Below are 24,043 nucleotides of genomic sequence, written 5' to 3'. Positions count from 1 at the left end.
CATAGTGCCGCTAAACAGTGCAGGATACCACAAAGGGTCTATTCTGCAAAGCCTTTGCTTGAGCCTTTCTCAGTGAATAGCGAGACCGTTAGTCGTCGGTGAGAGACAAGGCGGCTGAATGAAGTGGCAACGGACCCGCGGTGTAAAGGCAGAGTGGGGTGGGGGGTGTTGGGGTATTGTGGCCGACGTTCGGACGCCTTGGATTTGCATTACAAATTGATAGTCCCAGGAGCATTGTCGCGTCTTGTTACCCGGACTCTGTCCGATGCCCGGACGGTTCGACGACGCAATCATTTCACAGCGCTGCGCGGATAGGTGCATCGTGGTGAATTTCCAGGTTTGGCGTTTCAGATTTTCTTTGACGGCGAAGAGTGAAGGGAGAATACCACGTGCCGGTGCGAGAAGACCTCATCACTGGGCTGTTTTTGGTCGAACCTCCAGATCGGTGAGTTGATATGTCAGAAAAATGACCTCATTAATTTGGAGGAGATCCTTTTTGCCACTTTTAACTGAATTTAAAAAACTTCAAAATGTGTGGTCTCCACAAACAGGAAGAGTAAAACATTTCACTTGATCAGTTAAAATGTCATGGACTTGTTTCAGTGTTTTCTCTGTGCTCGTATCATCGGAATTCTGCAGAGACAATAATTGTGAATGCAATCGACATTAACAACGGAGTCGTGACATTTGAGGGCCGCACATAGACGACGAAATTGAAGACCATTTTTGTCCTTCGTAAGTGGGTAATTTTAAATGGAGTTGGATAAAGGAAATAAGGTGCTGATGAGGTGTTTATTCGGACTCGTGCATGTCGGTACTCTTACTCTCCGCATACATATTGCAATGTTGTGCGTCAGTCAGGTTACGGCGGACACGGTCTTTGTGTTGTGCAACTGGTATGGCAGGCATAGCCCTTGTCCTGTGCAACTGGTATGGCAGGCATAGCCCTTGTCCTGTGCAACTGGTATGGCAGGCATAGCCCTTGTCCTGTGCAACTGGTATGGCAGGCATAGCCTTTGTCCTGTGCAACTGGTATGGCAGGCGTAGCCCTTGTCCTGTGCAACTGGTATGGCAGGCGTAGCCCTTGTCGTGTGCAACTGGTATGGCAGGCATAGCCCTTGTCCTGTGCAACTGGTATGGCAGGCATAGCCCTTGTCCTGTGCAACTGGTATGGTAGGGATGGTTCTTCTCCTGTGCGACTGGTATGGTAGGGATGGTTCTTCTCCTGTGCGACTGGTATGGCGGGTGGATGCCTGAACTGTGAAGCAGGTACAGAGCAACACGATCACCATGGCAACGTTGGCGGGGAGGGGTCAATGCTTTATTACAGGAGGAAGAGGAGCCGCAATGCCGGCTCGACGAATCCAGGAGGACTGGGATTAATAGTGTCAGTTAATGGAGCAGGAGGAAGAACGAACGGAAGAGAGAGAGGCAGGGATCGGGAACTGAATGGGAGTATAAATATGAGTGAAGAAACCTAGAGTGTCTCGTTTAAATAATGCTATGGCAACTGGCGTCTGAGTCCCCTAAACATTTACTTTGGCTGTGCTGGATGCCTTTGTTGCCTTTATGACACATACTTGCGGCTTAAAATAGGGAAATACGAGGGCCGCTCCACAAGTTGTTACCAATTATATACAAATATTTGTTACCAATGATAATATATAACTGTGTATTTAGTTGACTTAGTTGACTTTTCATGGACTATCTTGAATACGTTGGTCAGAGGGCGGTTTCAGGGTTCCTTTTATGGGTGGCGGGCTCACTCTTTGTTCTCGTCCCCAGTGCAGCCCTCACTTTAATCCTATTGTGTTATGCATTGTGGGCTCGACAGACGAGCTCAGAGGTAACATACCCCTTGGATGTCTAGCTGGGATTTGATTCCAGATTCGACCCACTGTAAACTGTCGCATTGGGGTTTCACAGGCAGGGCGTTGCCTCCCTCAGTGCGTCCTCCCTCTGATGGATGTTAAGCTGCAGACCCAGCTACCAGCATTGATTTTTTTTTTCCGAGTGGACGTTCCAGATTCCATTGTATCTTAACGGTCTTTCACCTAGGAGAATATCTCTGGCACCCTGGGAAGGATATGGGATATAGACCATACTATTGTGTTTTGATCGTGACACACTGCTTGCTCGGTCACATCGTTTGTACAAGTCACAAAGAACAAGCCCTTCGAGGATTATCGTTCACCGTATGAGACTTAATGGGACAATAATTCAATCATCCTGCTAAGGGACTGAGGGAAAGGTCACCGGTGTGTGTTTAAAATGATTTTTTGATCATCCAGTATAACGCTCGCTCGATGATGTGTCAGGCGTAATGGATACTTCGTCATATGTTGTATCACCACATAGAAGTCATCATGCTTCATCATACATCAATTGTACAAAAAGGTCGATGACAAATATATTATAATATTATTATCAAGCTCGACAGGAGTTAAAGATAAAGAATTTGTTTTCTAATCCAGATGTGAGAATAATGGTAATAATAAAAACAACAATCTTAATCGAATATTAAACATATTAAATGAAATATTGATTAAATAAAAAAAAAATAATTGAAAACGCAATGTTCAAAATAAATGATTCTTTGATATCGTTGAAACTTACAAAACGTACAGCATTTGATCGCTGCCATCAATCATACAGTCACCATATTTACAGCGAAGTCACATATATAATATGCTCACTATATTCACAATATTCACATGCTCGGTTCGCCATATTTACTGCGAAATCACCCATCATATGGTCACCATATTCACATGCTATGTTCACCATATTCACATGCTATGTTCACCATATTCACAAGCTATATTCACCATATGCACATGCTATGTTCACCATATTTACATGCTATGTTCACCATATTCACATGATATGTTCACCATATTCACATGCTATATTCACCATATTCACATGCTATATTCACCATATTCACATGCTATATTCACCATATTCACATGCTATGTTCACCATATTCACATGCTATATTCACCATATTCACATGCTATTTTCACCATATTCACATGCTTTGGTCAGCCTATTCACATGCTATGTTCACCATATTCACATGCTATAATTGCTATATTCACCATATTCACATGCTATATTCACCATATTCACATGCTATGTTCACCATATTCACATGCCACGTTCACCACATTCACATGCTATATTCACGATATTCACATGCTATGTTCACCATATTCACATGCTATGTTCACCATAATCACATGCTATATTCACCATATTCATATGCTATGTTCACCATATTTACAGCGAAGTCACACATCATATTGTTACGGTAGGATCAAATCCCCACACCTGACAAAAATTTGTTGCGGTGCGACCGATTTACGAGGGACCGGGAGGGTTCCAAATTTAAGGTGCACACGTCACCGATGACGGCGATCGAACCCTCACTTTCCCACACCTTCTGGATGACGAGCGGGTTTGCACGGTGTGGAAAGCAGTGTTACCCCCACGAGATTTATGGACCTGAGTCTCGCCAAATTCGGTCTCGGATGATGCTGGGCCAATTGGTGAAAGGACGTACCGAACAGGTTCGAAAGGAATCAAATGTACAGCCTTTTATTCAGTAGGCACAGAGAAACAGACGAAGATACACCTTAACAATGCTTACCTATCATAATAAACCCCACTGGCGCCTTCACTCTCTGACATACACACTCAGGGAATAACACTGGTTAAAGGGCCTACCGATGTACATACTGGGATTCCTCGCAATTGGCCACGGGGTCTGGTGTGCGCGGCTCGCAGTTCGATGACGTCAGGTCCGCAGGACGAACCGCCGCCTCGAAGTTGGCATGGACGAACTCAGCACAGGTAGATGAACTTCAGCGCAGGTGAGTCGTGTAGAAATTGCCAACGCTTGCGGGTCAGCCGGATGGCGCAAAAGATTGGCACAGACGCGATGGGTGTCGGGCGTCGGATAAAGGCCAAACATGTGTCGTGGAAGAAACGAAAAGGCAAGCGAGGTCTCGTCGTGGGCGTGGCGAAAAGGGCAAGAGCTCAGGTGTGTCCTCGCGAAGTCCAAAAAGCAAGAGAACCCAGGTGTGTCCTCCGTGACGTCCTGAAAGCAAGAGAATCAAGGTATGAAGTCCCAAAAAGCAAGAGAATCATGTCGTCCATGAGGCAAAAAGAGAACAGAGCAGGAGGTCGTCGACATGGCAAAATCCCAGGCAAAAGAGAGTGAAATTGTGATCCGCGTGGGCTTTTACCAGATCCGCACACGCCCCTCAAAATGTTCCACAGCCTCCCATTGGCTGAGGCTTGTCGCATCATGGCGACGGGTTCCCGGCTCGCCATTGGTCACGTGGGCTGTGCTTTTGGCCACGCCTTTCTGCACATCTGGTGTTATGGCTTCTCCCAGCGACACGAAGGTTTGACATCCTGCCTAACTTCAACGCATATTAGTTTTGATTCCTACACAATGGGAAAGGGCTAATCTGTACATTCAATAGAAAATAACTGACTAAAGCAGGCTACATGTTGTCGTGCAATTATTGACTATAGGGGGTTTGCCTTCATAGCACAACCGCAACACTACCCCCTTCTCTCACCAAGACTCGACCCGAGTCATCCACATGGAGCGGCTGGGGTGAACTGGCATTCTTTTAAACATTACTTTTAGTGCGACATGTAGATGTGATTCCCCTAACATTTTAAACTCTAATCTCAGTGTGTGACATTTTTTTTTTTTTTTTTTTTTTTTTTTTACATTTAAATGTACATTTTTAAACTAAATATGTCCCTCCTAATGCGTTGAGAAACTACCTAACAGATCCACACCCACAACCTTGTACTGTTCACGTATTGCCGGAATTTTGAAACTAAACACTTAACCGGTGGGCAACATTTTTACATTTTACACTAAACACAATATATTCTACATAAACTATGACCCAGGACCTGGACTTGAGGAATAAAACGAGGAGAATTTGATGCTGGAGTCATCTTCTTGTTTTTTGCCTTGGTTGGTGGGCTAACAAAACCGGCTGGCCCTGACCAGCATACAGGCCATTTCAAAATCAGGGCCATCTAATTCTTCATAATTGCACACATGGATCACTCTTTTTATTTCTTGAGCGGGGCCACACGAAACGTGGTCCAAATGTGTGGTGTCAGTGCCACCCAACAGGTGATCCATGTGTGGCGTCAATGCCACCCAACAGGTGGTCCATATGCAGCAAGATGATGAGGCAGCCAAGAGGTGTAACCATGGAGATGGGTATGGTCAGAGACCAAGTGGTCCATAAGGTGATGAGTGGATGGATGTGAGTGTTGATGGCAGCAAGATGCTGCGACGGCAAGGTAAGTCCTCTTGATGGTCCTGGATCGGGCAGGAAGAGAAGACGCAACGAGCAAAACAGGAAAAGACACGGTGGCACATGCAAAACACAGGTATGACAAGCGGGTGAGAGGAACGCCGGCAGAGTGAAGTCGAGCCTGGCCCTACCCGTTCGTGCCTCCCACCATTAACTACACTACCCTAGCCCTCGTTGTATTTACAATTCGTCTCTACGTCTTGTCTCACATTTCCCCTTTTTATTCCAAATTCGTCCCCAAATCCCCCCAGGTTCTCCCAGGAAGGAAAGGTGGAATGAGCACAATGTTTCGTACTCACGTCGTGATGCATCTTACCAATCAAACATTGAGTCCCGTGGTGCGAAATCCATCCCCTTGTGGATGGCTGTGGATGGTGCGAAGGGGTCTTCACCAAATTCTAACTACACTAACATTATTACACATTTTAATCTCCCCGGGTTTGTACCATGCCAATCGGCCTTCATTAAACTATGTGGTTCTAAGAACCCGAATTCCCATTGCCCACGCTGAGGTGCCCTCCTGAATTTTGGGTTGAAACCCACCATTTTTCAACCTATGCCCTCGCACAATTTCGGGGCTGGGTCATGTGGCTCTACCAGCAGGTATACCTACCTGCACCCCTCCGTTCAATGGAGCTGCCTCCCGAGCTTGCCTGCTCCTCACTCTAACCTACCTGGGGAAGGCCCGCCCTGGCGCTTACCCCCTGATGCCCACCTTGGCATTGAGCAACCCGGGTCCTTTCCCTGGATCCTCGGGCCCCACTCACTCTAACCTAACTGGCCTACCTGCAGCCTTACCTGGCCGACGAGCTCCCAGTGACGGAGTGCCCCAAATAACTATTTCTACTAACTAAGCCACACGCCCAGCCATTCCACTGCCTCCTGGACCTTACAAAAAAAAAAAACTATTTCCACAATCAGCACTACAGGTGTCAATATCCAGGTAATTTGCCTGTACCCTCTATCTAACTTTAAACTACCCACCCGGGCCTTCGTGAATGGGTTCCACTCCCCCCATTCAATCCTTCGCACCATGCATTCCACACCATTTATTCCATATCAAATATTTGCACACCACTATTTCCACACCACTACTCAATTCAATTCACACTTAGGCAGCATCATCTATCAAAATGATTTCCCCTATCACTCGTGCTTCCGCGTCGTCCCTTTACACGATGCACACCCTTCGTTAACAACCAGCTAAACTCTCTAGGTCCCCACTACTGTTCATTGTCACGACTTAAATATTTGTCCCGAAGGTCTCTCTAGATCCCTAATCATTATCCTAGCCCTCCCTCAGCTTGTGCTTCGGTGCCCCCATGGAGCAACCATTGCTGGCCCGTCCATGGGCCTAACGATGCTATCCCCTTAAACTAGTGCTATTGGGCCCCGTTTCGTGGGGAATGGTCTCACCACCATACCCCCACGTGGGGGGTGCATACTTCCCCCAGTCCTCTAAACTATGAGCCCCCCCCCCCCCCCGTGGAGGTACCTTGTTGCGGCTCGGCCTCGAAGGGCCGAGCGATCCATGCGGCTGGTTGGTCGCCTGTATGGGTTGTTATCCGGCCGGCATTGACGATCCGAGGGGGGGGGGGTGGAATTGGTGGGCCCAGGTGCCGGGGTCCATCCCTACGTGGGGCCCTGCGGTCCCATGCACGATGACCCAACCGGCCCCAGTTAGAGCACCTCACCCGGTAAGATGCGTGCCTTCGACAATTCAAATTACCCCTCAAAACCCGCCGATCGCCCTTGCCGCAGTACAGAGCCAACAATACCGTGCGGGTGCCAGAGGTACGAATCCCGCACGCCGGTCCTTGCGAGACCAACGCCGCACCGATTCCCTCTGGTCCCCAAGGTGCACCACTCGTCGGGGGGCTCGCGTGCTCTACTCGTCTCACTCGGCACTACCCCGGTCGGTGTCGATGCCTGAGCCGCATCATTTCTCGCACTCCATTTCATACTTGCACACTCCGGTGCACACACTCTCTCCACACACACTCCATAATCGCACACACCGGTGTGCACACTCTCTCCACACACTCTGTAATCGCACACACCGGTGTGCACACTCTCTCGACACACTCCGTAATCGCACACACCAGTGCGCACACTCTCTCCACACACTCCGTAATCGCACACACCGGTGCGCACACTTTCTCCACACACTCCGTAATCACACACACCGGTGCGCACACTTTCTCCACACACTCCGTAATCACACACACCGGTGTGCACACTTTCTCCACACACTCCGTCTCATTCGTTACCCTCACAATGCGCCCCTCACGAACCCCCGGGTCTGGCCTTTCTCCCAAGCTCGCCGAGCACCCGCTCGCACCAAACACATTCCCGATTATCACTACTCACCTCGGGACTCACCTTCTCCCGGTCCTCTTCAAGAACCTGCAATCTTTCTATTTGATTAACAGGCATTTCATCACGGTCCGAGCACTACTCTCGCACACATTCCATCAATTCCTTCCCTAATTCATTCTCCATCTCTCCTTCTGTCTTTTCAATTTCAATTATTCCTTCTTTCACCTCCTCCAGCTTCTGTTTTACCTCTATTTCCCGTTGTGCCACGGAATTTCTCCTGCTCCAACTCTACCTTCGTCGGTTCCTCTACCTCCCGCGTCAATACTTCCATTCCCACAGTCAGTTTGGCCGTGCTGTCCTTCCGCCCTCGCTGGATGCTCATCTCACTCCGCTTTACCTCGTCACACACACCCGCGACCTCCTTGCCCCTCTTATGCCCAATCTCCTCCCCCATCCTTTTCATGTCGCACCTTGATTCTTGTATTTCATCCCTCATGGTGTCCATTCGAGTACTCATTTTATCCATTCCCCAGCTCCACTCTTCTCTCATTTTTTTCATTCGATCTCGACTCCACTCTTGCATGCTCGCTAACATTTGTGTCAAGAATAACTGCATGTCTAACCCCACATAGGTTAGGTTAGGGTGAAGAGGCTCGGCCTCCGCGGCCGGCCCTGCGCGCGAAGCGCGGCCATTGTCTCCACTCCCTGCCGTGCCATGATTAACTCCAAGGTCAATCTGTTCCTTTGTGTCCTGGGCCATTAATTCACCTTCATTCTCTACATTCTCTATACCCACCGGAACCTGCACGTCTTGGCCTGACATCATCCGATTTTAATTTTAATTTTGTTTTAAATTTGTTTTAAACTAAATTTCCACTCGCTCGTAATTTCGCAGTACGTGAACGTAGGTAGAGGACGCAGGAGGTAGAGGAACCGACGAAGGTAGAGTTGGAGCAGGAGATTTCGGGGGCGCAACGGGAAATAGAGGTAAAACAGAAGCTGGAGGAGGTGAAAGAAGGAATGCCATATTCATTCCACTCCCGGACACCAATTTGTTGAGATATGACCGAGGTACGAATCCCACTCCTGACACCAATTTGTTATGGTAGGGTCAAATCCCCACTCCTGACAACAATTTGTTGCAGTGCAACCGATTTATGAGGGGCTGGGAGGGTTCCAAATTTAAGGTGCACACGTCACCGAAAACGGCGATCGAACCCTCACTTTCCCACACCTTCTGGATGCCGAGTGGTTTTGCACGGTGTGGAAAGTGGCGTTACCCCCACGAGATTTATGGACCTGAGTCTAGCCAAATTCGGTCTCGGATGATGCTAGGCCAATTGGTGAAAGGACGTACCAAACAGGTTGGAAAGGAATCAAATGTACAGCCTTTTATTCAGAAGGCACAGAGAAACAGAGACGAAGATACACCTTAACAATGCTTACCTATCATAATAAACCCCACTGGCGCCTTCACTCTCTGACACACACACTCAGGGAATAACACTGGTTAAAGGGCATACCGATGTATGTACTGGGATTCCTCGCAATTGGCCACGGGGTCTGGTGTGAGCGGCTCGCAGTTCGATGACATCAGGTCCACAGGACGAACCGCCGCCTCGAAGTTGGCACAGACAAACTCAGCACAGGTAGATGAACTTCAGCGCAGGTGAGTCATGTAGAAATTGCCAACGCTTGCGGGTCAGCCGGATGGCGCAAAAGATCGGCGCAGACGCGATGGGTGTCGGGCGTCGAACAAAGGCCAAACACGTCTCGTGGAAGAAACGAAAAGGCAAGCAAGGTCTCGTCGTGGGCGTGGCGAAAAGGGCAAGAGCTCAGGTGTGTCCTTGCGAAGTCCCGAAAGCAAGAGAATCCAGGTGTGTCCTCCGTGAAGTCTCAAAAAGCAAGAGAATCATGTCGTCCACAAGGCAAAAAGAGAACAGAGCAGGAGGTCGTCGACGTGGCGAAATCCCAGGCAAAAGAGAGTGAAATTGCGATCCGTGTGGGCTTTTACCAGATCTGCCCATGCCCCTCAAAATGTTCCACAGCCTCCCATTGGCTGAGGCTTGTCGCATCATGGCGACGGCTTCCCGGCTCGCCATTGGTCACGTGGGCCGTGCTTTTGGCCACGCCTTTCTGCACATCTGGTGTTATGGCTTCTCCCAGCGACACGAAGGCTTGACATCCTGCCTAACTTCAACGCATATTGGTTTTCATTACTACACAATGGGAAAGGGCTAATCTGTACATTCAATAGAAAATAACTGACTAAAGCAGGCTACATGTTGTCGTGCAATTGACTATAGGGGGTTTGCCTTTATGGCACAACCGCAACACTATGGTCACCATATTCACATGATATGTTCACCATATTCACATGCTATATTCACCATATTTACTGCGAAGTCACCCATCATATGGTCACCATATTCACTTGCTATGTTCACCATATTCACATGCTATATTCACCATATTTAGAGCGAAGTCACCCATCATATGGTCACCATATTCACTTGCTATATTCACCATATTCACAAGCTATATTCACCATATTCACATGCTATATTCACCATATTCATATGCTTTGTTCACCATATTCACATGCTATGTTCACCATATTCATATGCTATATTCACCATATTCACATGCTATATTCACCATATTCACATGCTATATTCACCATATTCATATGCTATATTCACCATATTCACAAGCTATATTCACCATATTCACATGCTATATTCACCATATTCACATGCTATATTCACCATATTCATATGCTTTGTTCACCATATTCACATGCTATATTCACCATATTCACATGCTATATTCACCATATTCACAAGCTATATTCACCATATTCACATGCTATATTCACCATATTCACATGCTATATTCACCATATTCATATGCTTTGTTCACCATATTCACATGCTATGTTCACCATATTCACATGCTATATTCACCATATTCATATGCTATATTCACCATATTCACATGCTATATTCACCATATTCACATGCTATATTCACCATATTCATATGCTATGTTCACCATATTCATATGCTATGTTCACCATATTCACATGCTATGTTCACCATATTCACATGCTATATTCACCATATTCACATGCTATATTCACCATATTCATATGCTTTGTTCACCATATTCACATGCTATATTCACCATATTCACATGCTATATTCACCATATTCACATGCTATATTCACCATATTCACATGCTATATTCACCATATTCATATGCTATGTTCACCATATTCACATGCTATGTTCACCATATTCACATGCTATATTCACCATATTCACAAGCTATATTCACCATATTCACATGCTATATTCACCATATTCACATGCTATATTCACCATATTCATATGCTTTGTTCACCATATTCACATGCTATATTCACCATATTCACATGCTATATTCACCATATTCACATGCTATATTCACCATATTCACATGCTATGTTCACCATAATCATATGCTATGTTCACCATATTCACATGCTATGTTCACCATATTCACATGCTATGTTCACCATATTCATATGCTATGTTCACCATATTCACATGCTATGTTCACCATATTCACATGCTATGTTCACCATATTCACATGCTATATTCACCATATTCATATGCTATGTTCACCATAATCATATGCTATGTTCACCATATTCACATGCTATGTTCACCATATTCACATGCTATGTTCACCATATTCATATGCTATGTTCACCATATTCACATGCTATGTTCACCATATTCACATGCTATGTTCACCATATTCACATGCTATATTCACCATATTTACAGCGAATTCACCCATCATATGGTCACCATATTCACATGCTATGTTCACAGTACTTACCGCTAAGTCACCCATGGTATTGTCACCATATTTCCATGTTCTGTTCACCATATTGAAACCAATGTCCGTTGCACTATCCCATTCGGTGTGTGCAGGTAACACCGATTTTCGGCAGCAGTGTTGTGATTATTTCAGGTTTGACTTGATTTTGATGTATCAGACTCTTTACAGAGTGTTGGTGATGTTGAAGCATTTTTGAAAAGGGATATCGTGGGTGGTTTGCCAAATTGTCTACCCAGCGTTGCTTGTCCATGCTCCACACTTTTAAATGTTGAGTGCCAAGCAAGGAAGCAGCACGTAGCACTTTGTTAAAAAGGTAATTTGTATGACTCGGTCACGGTTTTGAACCACCGACCTGCCAGACTCAGAGTGGATTCTCTAACTACTTCACTGCCGAGTATGGCCAGGTTAGACTAAAGGGCACTTAAAAGCAAACTGGCAAGTGTGAGGGCTGGCACTAAGGTGGAACTCCCACCCCCGTTTTCCATTCTCCTACTCTCCTACTTATGCTATTTCCCTGCACTAAGTTTGGGTCGCCAGCTCGTAGAGGGGTACATTTGGATAAAAGTATTTCACGAACCGGTTGGCCAGGCCTGACGTTTGATTGAAATGTGTAAATTATTAAAGTTCCGGCGATAATTTGCTTACTCTTTGTGCTCCTCGTCAAAGGATACCCTGGGATTTTTACCGTCCACCAACTAGTGCTGGTAGACGGGACAACCATCGAGGTGTCCGCATCGGAGTCCACTTTGTGAGGCAATGACCCCTACCTGCGATCAGCACCAATGTAACAGTGTATAGTCGGACTGAACAGCTAAAGGTAAGTGTGCTACCTGTGCGCACACCTGTCGTCCCTCCCTGAAAGGTATTAATGAACCAATTGTTTATTTTAATTGATGATCGATCTCATAATGACATGGTGATTTGCCTAATCGGAGTTTGTGGATTTGTTTCCATGATAAGCTAATTGTATAAAACTGCTAATGTGCAGTCCCATTTGAACCCCATGACGTGGGCAAAGAATGCCAGTCTTTACTCTTACCGTTACACCACACTGATGTACAAAATTAAATTGCAAACTAATCGAGGTACAGATAAAGGAAATTTGGCCGATCATTTCATTTCCCTGTACCAGTGAGTTCCTCTAATTTGTAATTCAACAGACTGCCCGCAGTCCTCATTAAACTTGTAATTTGAAATGAACAGACCGCATGCCCGAACTAATTATACAGCTAACCCCATTCAGGCAGTTTGTGCAGGGGAACAGCAGCACACAACTCCCTCCGCCTTTGTATAGATACGGTGAGCGTGGCTAACATGCACAACACAAATGTTGACGGGAAAACGAGCTTTAAGTCCCCATCAGAAAGATGAATAAGATGCAGCGCCCCCTCCTGGCATGATACCGGAATGGCACTTTTGAAGTCCGACATTACTGTGCCCATTCCAGACAGATCATGTGGTCTTGTCCATGACATATTTGAACAGTGAATTATGTCCAATTAATTTTTTGTCCTCGGACGCGAGTGCACTTTTTGGGGGACGTCATTTTGTAGCACGAGTACGAACGAGTGCATGGTGTAGCTCGGTGATGCTCTAATCCTGTTAGTATTTTGAAGAAATCGAATTTTCATCTTGTTATATTTTTGTGGGTACCTAAATACTTCCTTACACCCACTAAATAATGGGCTTGGGGATCATTTAATATTACCTTTCACATAACTAGAAAGGCTTAGGCACTATAGAGCAAATTTTTTAATCCAGTTTTTGTTTTCTTCAAATTTTCAAAAAAAAAGGTTATTGCCTAAAATACTCCCAGGCGCTCACTCATGAACCTCTGAAAGTTTGACGAAGATCTGTTCGGCCATCTCTGAGAAAAATAGCGACAGACAGACAGCCAAACATCTCTCATGGCATAGATATTAGAGCACAATGTTATTTTTTCACATGGTCTCCATCAACCTCGGCACGATTCCCACTTCTTATTCTTTAATATGCAGCACAAAGCTGCGGAGCAGCATCACTGGCTGAGGGCGCGGCAGTGCCGCTGATGCAGTGCCCTCTGTAGGTCAGGAGAGGAATTTCTAATTTGTTCAGGGTGCCGGCGATACCTTTTCCACTCTTCGCGGAGGACACCATTATCATGGATCATGGATATCATGGATATTTAACGTCCATGATCCACCAACGAATGCTAGCAGATGAGACCCCCAGCTGATAAGACGGCACACACATTGAATCACCCTACCTGTGAAACAACGGGATGACAGTTTATATTATAGGTGGGTCTGAATTCAAACCCAGACAAGGCAGCTTAGAGGTGAGTGTGCGTATCTCTAGGCCTTTTTACCAAAGCTTTCAGAATCAATGGAATCTCCTGCGATGAAGCTAACTCCGAGGGCCTTTCACTCAATACTCACTCACCGCAGGCAGGTTGATGGTCTTTCTGTCTTCTACCGACTCCTCTCCGGCCTAGCTCCCCCAGCTCTCTCTGGGCTCTGTCCCGCAAATATTCCTACAGGTCGCACAAGATCTGCCAGCAACCCTCTTCTGGTGAAACTGCCAAAATCAAGACTCTCTGCTCACCTTCACTCTTTTATTCCTCTTTTCTCCTGCCTCTGGAACAAACTCCCTCACTCCTCCCTCCAGGTCTTTAAAACAGCTGTTCACCACCATCTCTTATCTTCCCCCATCCAAAACCATGATCTCGTCTACCCCCGTTAATTCACCCCAGATCCACTTTTTTTGAAATACCAACTTCCTTCCTGGAAGTCCTAGCAGTGTCCATGTGTTTTATACTTCTCCCACCCACACCCCACGCCTTCCCATGCCTCCTCCCCCCAGGCCCTCTCCTTCCCACAGATCTCCCGATTTCCCTGTTCTCTGCTGTTGTACTTGTGTGCTTCCCTCTCTCTCCCCATCTTGTCTCCCGCTCCCTTTATTGTATGTTTTGTTTGTCCGGTTGTATTTTTTTGTGATTGATGTTAGCTCTTACACGAGCCTCGATCTTGTATACAAAAAAAAAATAAGGCTATCCTATCAGCTCTTTCCCACTCGTATGACTTAAAGCCAGTTGTGAAAACGAGTGAGGCTTCACCAATAACCTTTCTTTTTCTTTTCTTTTTTTACTGCAAACACCACTTCTAAATTGTGTTCTGTAAACTCGTAAAGGTCGTAAAGTCGTGAAGTCCTGAACGGTGCAAGGTCAGGGCCATACCCCTAAGTGAAGAGCGGTTATACATCCATACTGCCCGAAAACTTAGATGCAGAATGAATGCAATCTGTGCCATCTGGTTGCAAATGGACATAGCAGAAATTGCATAACTCTTCTTCCTTGTGACTTCAGCAACCTTCTGCATGGTCTGAAGATAATGGACAAAGGTGATTGGCTGGGGATGCATGAGGAATCCATATAGGTGTGAGGCCTTGGTAATCCCAGAAGAATTTCTTCGTCGGTTATTGAGATGATGGACGTCACCATTTGACGCGCTTCATCATTTCAGTGTCATAATGGTGCACGGACACAGGCAATGACGTTGGACATTTTGTATCCCAGCCTACACAAACCTTACTACAAAACAGTGTGTGGTCTAAAATATGGCTGCAGACCAATGCTGAACCAATCTTGTCAATGTTTGAATGGCAATCCCACCTGATGAACTCTTTCACCTTCATGGACATTACCGGCTGATGTTGATGTCGCAGATTGTGTGGCTCAAGGGCTCATCCTGACAATGCTCGTATTACAGGAAATCGATCACTGAAAGTAAGTTTGGTCGGCTTTATCCTCCAGACTCATCACCAAACTCATGATGCTGTGATTCTCATATACTCTTGATTTGTCCATTGCTTCCTAATGTTTTTTTAGTGTAATTCAGACAACAGTGCAGATACACTTCTCCATGAGCCTTGTATTTCTACAAAAAAAACCCCCAAAATTTCTGCATGGCATCCTCACCGGACAATCTAGCCAGACCTCTTTTCCTACAAGCGCCTTTCTTTTGCAGACATTAAATGACAATGAAATGCTTTCGTTTCACTTCCATCTCTATTTCACTTACATCTATATCTCCGACTGGGATGAAACCACCCTAACCCTAACGCTAACCCTAACCTGTGCTGAAAAGGAGGTGTTCCACTCTTGCAAGCATTTTCTCTGATATATCTTACCATATGTAGGTCACTAATTCATTAACATGACTTTTTCATTCTCACTTGTAATGCCACCTGAGCAGGGGGTCGAGACGTCCCACGTGGCGTGCTGAAAGCAAAGCCACACTCCTGCGGTGGAGCAGAGTACTGTACTTTGCAAGTGGCGTGCCTGAACTATCATTGTGATTCCAGAGCAATTAATGTTTAATTGGGCATTATTATGCATAATTACCATTGTCACACAAAGCGAACATTGAGGGTTAAGCAATTGGTTCACTTTATCTGTTTGTCTCAAAACGTCAGTTTATGATCGGGGAAAAAATTAATTTTAATTTAACGTTATGTTTTGAACATGACTTGAAAAATGAACCTGTGGTTTAGCGGTACTTGTACTTTGGCTCTGCCCATGCACAGAAGAGTGAGATTTTTTTTTTTGCTGTTGGCTTGTCTGGCAGGCAAACAAAATTGAAAAGAACTAGTGATGTACCCGTGCTACGCACGGGTGGGGGGCCATAAGCAAACAGACAATGCAGACACGGCGAATGCTAAAGCATGAAACCAATAAATTCTACATTCCTGTAGCACCTTCAGTCGCACGTCAGACATGGACAGCAAGTTCGTGAAGGACGTCCATGAAAAACGTACCCGTTCGCAAACAAACAGGTACGTGTGTTCCAATTCCCAGTCAATGGCGAATCTGCATATGGCGATCCGCGAATATCACGTTTAAAACGTAAAACCGTCACTGCATTTTGTCATTCACTTGAACTTGATATCTCTTTTTTCATTCCAAACAGCATAACTCCAATCACAAATATACATTAATATAATAAACTTTTAACAACATTCGTGACATAAACAAAAACAAATATTTAAATCCTGATGTGAAGTTCCGTACGGGTGGGTGAATACAATTACGAATTCAAAATCATACTTGTATTCACTCAATTGCAATCATCCATTGATACTTTAACAAAACGATTAACATGATTAACGTTTAACGATTTAACATTACGATTGAATGACGGTTGTATTGGGATATTATCAATCCCGCGCATTGTGTAATCTGTCCACTTCCGCATTCGGGGCAGGTTCGTAATTCTCATCAAAATCTAAACAGTATTTGTAGAATTTCAATAAAAGCTACATCACTGTTCATATCGGTAAATATTATTCCATCGTGTTTGGAAAAACTGTAAAATTGGGAAAAAAATTGGAAAAACAATATAGCCCATTTTACTCCAAGGGGTCCCAGGAATATCCACCCAAAACATCGTTGCGATCGGTTCAGCCGTTTTTGCGGTACCTTCGAACAGACAGATGGTCATTTGGTGAATTATAGTAAGATTCCAAACAGGAAAACTTTTTTTTTAGCGATGGAAAAAGGACACAAACAACAGGAACGAACAACTAATGTAACTTGTTAAATAAGCTGGTGTAAAAGACGCTGCATCAATGGCGGTAAATTTCCGAAAAAGAAATTCCACATCTTTAACATATTTACTTTATTTCAATTTAATTATAAACTTTAACAATGTAGAACCCAAATAGCCTTTTTTGGCACTTTCACGCAAACCTTTAGTTTAGCGGTACTTGGACAAAATATTACAGCATTTTACATTATCTTTACATTTTTACATTTTACATCAACATCATCAATTTTACATTTACATCATCATCCATTCTTCATCCCTCAGATCGGCAGTCTGCTGCCTCCTCACTCTCTGCAGACCTGGACAAAATCACAGACTGGGCAAACAAGTGGAACATGTCTTTCAATGCTGACAAATCTCACACTCTTACGATGTCTCTCCGAAAAGACCGACTGGACAACCCTCCCATCCACTTTCTGAATAATCCTCTCCAAGAAGTTCTGTCACTCAAGCTTTTGGGTCTCACTATCTGCCATGATCTTTCCTGGGAAAACCACATTTCAAATCTGGCCTCCAAAGCCAGTCGCCGACTGGGCATCCTCCGTAGTGCGAAGTTCTTCCTTGGCACACCTGAGGTCCTCACCACATACAAGGCTTTCATCCGCAGCTCAATGGAATACTGTTCTCCCCTCTGGGCTGGTGCTCCTGCCTCACACCTAGCTCGTCTTCACGCTGTTGAAACCAAAGCACTCAGAATCATTGGAATCTCCCGCGATGAAGCTAACTCCAAGGGCCTCTCACTCACTCACCGCAGGCAGGTTGGTGGTCTTTCCATCTTCTACTGACTCCTCTCTGGCCTTGCCCCCCCAGCTCTCTCTGGGCTCTGTCCTGCAAATATTCCTACAGGTCGCACAAGATCTGCCTGCAACCCTCTTATGGTCAAACTGCCAAAATCAAGACTCTCTGCTCACCTTCACTCCTTCATGCCTCTTTTCTCCCGCCTCTGGAACAAACTCCCTCACTCTCTTCAATCCCACTCCACCCTCCAGGTCTTTAAAACAGCTGTTCACCACCATCTCTTATCTTCCCCCATCCAAAACCTTGATCTTTTCTACCCCCGCTAATTTCACCCCAATTCCACTTTTTTGAAATACCAACTTCTGTCCTGGAAGTCCTTGGTGTCCTTGTGTTTTATACTTCTCCCTCCACCCCCCCCCCCCCCCCCCCCACCTTCCCACGCCTCCTCCCCCCAAGCCCTCTCCCTTCCACACATCTCCCTGCTCTCAAATGTTGTGTTTGTGTGCTTCCCCTTCTCTCCCCATCTTGTTTTCCGCTCCCTCTTTTTATATATTTTGTTTGTCTGGTTGATTTGTTTGTGAAGTAAATGTTAGCTCTTTCACGAGCCTCGATTCAGTATACAAAAAAATTTTTAAAAAAATCTCGACTAATCAAATTTGCTGCTCGGAGACCCTGCCAATATCTTTTTTTTCTCATAACTGCATGGGGTAAGGTGTTCTATATCTCTGTAGTTAGAGAGTTCAATATGTCACACAGAAAGATATATAAGCTGTCTCATTATTCCCCTTAAAAATTGACTGTGAGTTAAACAGTTAAAGAATGGACAACAGTGAACAATGACGGATCCTATTTTTGCCTTTATATAGAAATCTGTGACCGGCCAAGTGGAATAAGCTCCAGCATTCGAAAGAAGATGTCTCCACCTCTTGAAGCCGGGTGGGTTCTGAATACCAGCTACAACAACAGCATCTCAATCCTTACAGCGAGCTTCAATGGCACGGCTGCAGAGGAATTGTCCAACAAAGTGATCGTCTTTGTTCTCTTCATACACGTTTTTGCTGCATTTGCTCTCATAGGGAATGCAGCTGTCATCTACCTCTTCGCCACCACCGAGATTCGCCAACGAAACATTTACTATTACTTTGTCATCAACCTGAGCATATCCGACCTTCTTGTGGGACTTGCGTTCATCTTAACTCTGGCGTCTGTATACGTGCGCGAGCTCCGTCAGTTCTGGCACTGCCCTCTATCGCTCTGCCTCATCAATGTTCTCGTGGTGGTGTCTCTCGGTCAGACGTTCGTCATCAGCATCGACCAGTACATCGCTGTCCGGCTTCCCCACCGACACCGGCAGATAATGAATGCACAGCGTGCCAAGGCATCCATTCTGCTAGTATGGCTGTACTCGGCCGCCCTCGGTGTGATACCATTCATTCTGTGGTCTCGTGGGTCCGAAGGACAAACCATATGCGAGATATCAACGGTATTCCCGACTAACACTCAGAACTACTTCCGAGCCATTACCATTGGATACACGCCACTTTTCCTTCTTGCCACAGCGTTTTGCTTTGCTCTCTTGAGCACGGTCTCTAGGCGCACCACCACGACAACGACGAGTTCAACCTGGCAGCCAGGCAACTATCAGCAGCGGCATTGTCAGCACCAGCAACAGAATGCAGCCAATCATGCTCAGTCATGCTGGCGTAGGAACGCGAGCCGGCGCCATGTTGAGCAAGATGCAGAGCATTCGACGTCCTCGACTTTCGAGATGTCCTCCGTCGACACGGATAAGACGGCACCCAGTCTTGTGGTCGACGCTGGCGCACCGAGCATAAATCACCTGAAAACCGAGGATACCTCGGGAAACAAGAAGAGTGACGCACGCAATGGTGACGCGGGAAGGTGCAGTAATGGCCAGTTGGTGATGGTCAAACAGATGCAAAAGCAAAGCGCTATGCACCGGAGCAGAACGTATCGGAAAGCAACCATCACGTTGACAATTGTTGTGGTATTCTTTCTCGTGTGCCTCACACCATCGCTCATACAGTCCTTTCACAGCTCCTTCACAAACAGCTCACGGTTGTCATCCATGCGCATGGTGGGCACTCTGCTCGTGTGCGTCAACTCGGCGGTGAACCCGGCCATCTACGCCCTGCGCATGAGCAAGCTGCGAGGCAGGATTTGTCGCTGCATCCGCCAAAGACTGCCTGCCCGACGCGATCTATATGCAACCGAATCAGCACGGACCTGATGCGGAGAATCATCGAGTCTGTGCCTCATCAAACATGATAACTGTGGCTTGTGGTTTAGAACTTACGGATCTGTTTAGGGGAAAAAATACCTATTAGGAAACGTGCAAATAATATTACTTTTAGAAATAAAACTTCTTATTTTTGGAGTTCCTCAGAGGATATGATCATTAGGGTCATTGTTGACTGTCAGAAAAGACTTGCATCTAGCAGTGTTCTAATTATGTGGAACAGATATCTCGAGTGTAGGTATGTGTCTGAACCAGAGATGCACAAGTGTACATACAGCTGGTGTAGGTAGGTGTGAGTCGGTGTACAATTCGAACAATAGCGCACATTTGTCAAGGTTGATAAAACCCAACTGTTTTGGGAAGCACAGGTAATGCTGACATTGTGGCCATTGGCCCTTCGTCGGAGCAAGAGAGGACGCTTGAGACTTATAGGACAAATCTTCTCTTCCTGATGAAGTGCTAATGCCCAAGATGTATGCAATACCTTCCTTACCATGGAGGTTGACATACCGTTGTCAACCTTCAGTTTGATTTTAAAAAACCCATTGCACATCCAGCCTTAATGTGCACGCATCAGCGACATAACTTGCGTATAGAATGTGTCACAAGATTGCTCCATGGTATCTACTCGGAGGATCCTCCTCCAAATACTCCAAATACCATCCAGGTAAAGATTGTATTTGCCAAGCATGCAAGTACAGTGCGCTATATGCTGCACCAAAAGTTTTATAATTTGAATTGCTATCATTGTAACACAGCCATACACTTTGGGTGAGCTTGCTTAAGTGTCTTAACCATTGGTTTTTAAATGTTTTTTTTTTAACAATAGTGAGTATTTTTTTAACTGAATAAGCTATAGAATTGAACAAGACTATTGTTGATTGATGTACCCGTACTAGCACATATACAAACCACAGGTAAATATTCCTGAATGAAAAAATTAATCTTCTATGACCACTTGTTATGTGAGCATTTCTGAGTTACGATTCAATATTGCTTACACCGCACTGTGTAGTTGCTTCTTCACAGGCCTTTACTACAGATAACGAATGATAAGAAGGCTTTAACAACAGTAAGTAGATTATTTTATACATACTAGCAAAGAACCAATCCTTTTGGACAGGTTAATTCCCCCAGAACTGGCATATTAAAATATGACTTGTAATACCCCTTCCCACCACCACCACCACCAAGTGGCGCTATACGGTACACATTTACATATATAATTTGTGTTGCCCCTCCCCCCTCTCCAGAATCCCCACCAATACAAAAAATATTTAATGGCCAAAACCTTCCAAGGCACACTACAAGTACAACCACCAAATTTCATCTCATTCCATCCAGCGATTTAGGAGTGCATACAAGTCAAACATACACACACAGACAGACATGCCAAATTATTTTTTATATATATATATTATTTTATTATATATATATATATGTAATACTGCCAAAGGGAGTTTGATTTTGCAGTGCTCTTCCAGGAACACTGCATTTATATGATCGGCATATAAGAAAAATGAACAAAACAATACAATTAATTATGAAAGTCTTCGTGAAGGCTCGTGGTACCCCCCATCGGTGGACAAGTTAAACAATGGATTTTATCACCGGAAAGCCGACAAGGGTTTGTTGAGTTCCATGGGAAACGACGTGTGGCTGACATTTCCAATATCGAGCCCTCTGTCAGAGCAAAACAATCCCATATAAAGAATCAAGATGACCCCAGATCAATGGCAAGCGTTCTACAGTTTAAGCTGGTCTGTTATGGCGCACTCACACTGTCTCCAGATTAATGATCTCTTTTCATCTTTCCGAGAACTGACTATTTCCCTTCAACCCGAGAACTGACTATTAACTTTCGTTGGGCAATGGACACTTATTTGTGGTGCTTTTTAAAATTAATTATTTAGTTGATGAGATGATGGTCACATGTAACGTATATACTTGTTTTGTGGTGTGTTATCTGCTGTGGATGTGTTATACGGTAATAAAACTTGAGTTAATGTGACTGCATTTCTTGTCATAACGAATGTTTTCTTATAGGATTGGTGTGCAACAGAAATATTATTTCAGCAGTCTAAAGGGCCGAAAGGTACATTCCAATAGTATGTAAGTAATCGACACATAGTCACCCGGCTTCAGGGATGGATGGATGTACGGACGGACGGACGAACACCGAGACCGAGCTCCTTTTATTGCCTCCACCAGCGAAGGTGGATGGAGGTTATATTTTCACCCCTATCTGTTTGTGGCTTTGTCTGTTTGTGAACAAGATATCTCAAACATTTGTGGACGGATTTGGACGAAATTTGGCAGAGTGGTAGTGTATGCGAGAAGGAAGAAATGATTAGATTTTGGTGAAGATCTGAATTTGGATTCGGTTACGAGAATTATTAAATTTTCAAGTGATTCTTCACCATTGAGAGATGTGGCTAAAACCGATACATAACACGATATCTCAGAGTTATGGATGGATTTCGACGAAACTTGGTGGACCGGTTGTGTGTGTGTGTGTGTGTGTGTGTGTGTGTGTGTGTGTGTGTGTGTGTGTGTGTGTGTGTGTGTGTGTGTGTGTGTGTGTGTGTGTGTGTGTGTGTCACGGAAGAATCGATTCGACATTTGTGAAGATCTGAATATGGATTCGGATACAATAATTATTTAATGTTTAAGTGATTCTCAGCATTGATAGATCAGGCAAAAAGTAATATAAACATGACATTAAAAAAAGTTATGGACGAGGTATGAATACACTTGGTGGACGTGTTGGTCAGGTGACAACAACAAGCCGATTAGATGTTGGTTCAGGTCCGAAATCAGATCCGGCCTATCAGTGGGAAACAAAACATAAACTGTTCAGCCTGGCGGAAGTATGCGCACTACCGAATGCTGTTCTAGCATTATACATGGTGTCTTAATGAGGAAATGGAGATTACCTGATGTACCAGCTGACATGAATGGAAGATACATTATCAAATTGTGGTTTAGCAACTGCATCGTATGATATCTTGAGTTTGACACAAGAGATGCTGTTGGAAAGTCACCTAGGGGTGAACAAAATATGACAAAATTTGACACATTTATTTTGGCTGCTTTGTGTCGTAATATCTCGGACACATGCCAGATGGCGGGGAATCCGAATCAGAAAATTTCATCAATCAGGAATCTGTTAAAATATCAATCAGCCACCTGTTAAAATATGAATTAGCAACCGGTCCAGGTGTGCAGCGACACTACGCTATTGAGCCAACTTCTCCGCAAAAACTAGTGCCTAAGCGCCTGACAGATGCTTTAACAGCACATACAAGATGGATTCCAGAGGGGAGAGCATTAAATAAAGGTGCAAAGGGTTGACGTTTTTTTAGACACATCCACTGGGGAGGGTGGACATTGTCTGTCTCAACATAACGTGACGCGTGCCTAACTCCTGTTTTATTTTATATATATATATATATATATATATATATATATATATATATATATATATATATATATATATATATATATATATATATATATATATATATATATTGTTACGGATTCGTCACTTCCGTTGTTGTGGTTCTCATCCACTGTAAACATTTTTGGTTGCATGTACTATTATTGTTGTCGTTTAAGTGAAATAGAGATTACTATTTTCAAAAGGTAAAAAAAGTTAATGTTTGAAAAGAAACCGGAACTGGACGAGGACGAAGAGGTAGGAGAGGAGAAAGAGGCGGAGCAAGTGAGGTGGACAAGAAACCGAGCTGCGTTGAGGTTTTGAGCAAATGCTAGCGAACGGGGTCACTAGCGAACTTTGGGGTTTCCTGGGAAAGGGATGCCTGCGACAGAGTTGTTATCGCTGTGACAGATAAACCTGCGTGTCAGGTTTTGCGGTTGATTCCGAAGAGAATC

The 24,043-nt window shown here is 44.7% G+C and overlaps 1 protein-coding gene across 1 annotated transcript; it reads left to right on the top strand.

Moving 5' to 3' along the window:
• Nucleotides 1–314: 314 nt before the first annotated feature.
• Nucleotides 315–22,165, top strand: LOC137417026 (uncharacterized). Its single transcript, XM_068102743.2, has 3 exons — nucleotides 315–445; nucleotides 12,236–12,386; nucleotides 18,756–22,165. Exon 3 carries the CDS (start codon nucleotides 18,803–18,805, stop codon nucleotides 20,138–20,140), a length of 1,338 nt encoding a protein of 445 aa, XP_067958844.2. The 5' UTR covers nucleotides 315–445; nucleotides 12,236–12,386; nucleotides 18,756–18,802; the 3' UTR covers nucleotides 20,141–22,165.
• The last annotated feature ends 1,878 nt before the right edge of the window (nucleotides 22,166–24,043 follow it).

Source organism: Myxine glutinosa, chromosome 8 (genome assembly GCF_964187855.1).
Source record: "Myxine glutinosa chromosome 8, kmMyxGlut1.1, whole genome shotgun sequence".
In the NCBI taxonomy this organism is placed as follows: domain Eukaryota; kingdom Metazoa; phylum Chordata; class Myxini; order Myxiniformes; family Myxinidae; genus Myxine; species Myxine glutinosa.
Note: the sequence above shows the minus strand (reverse complement) of the source record. Positions and strands in the feature narration are given on the sequence as shown.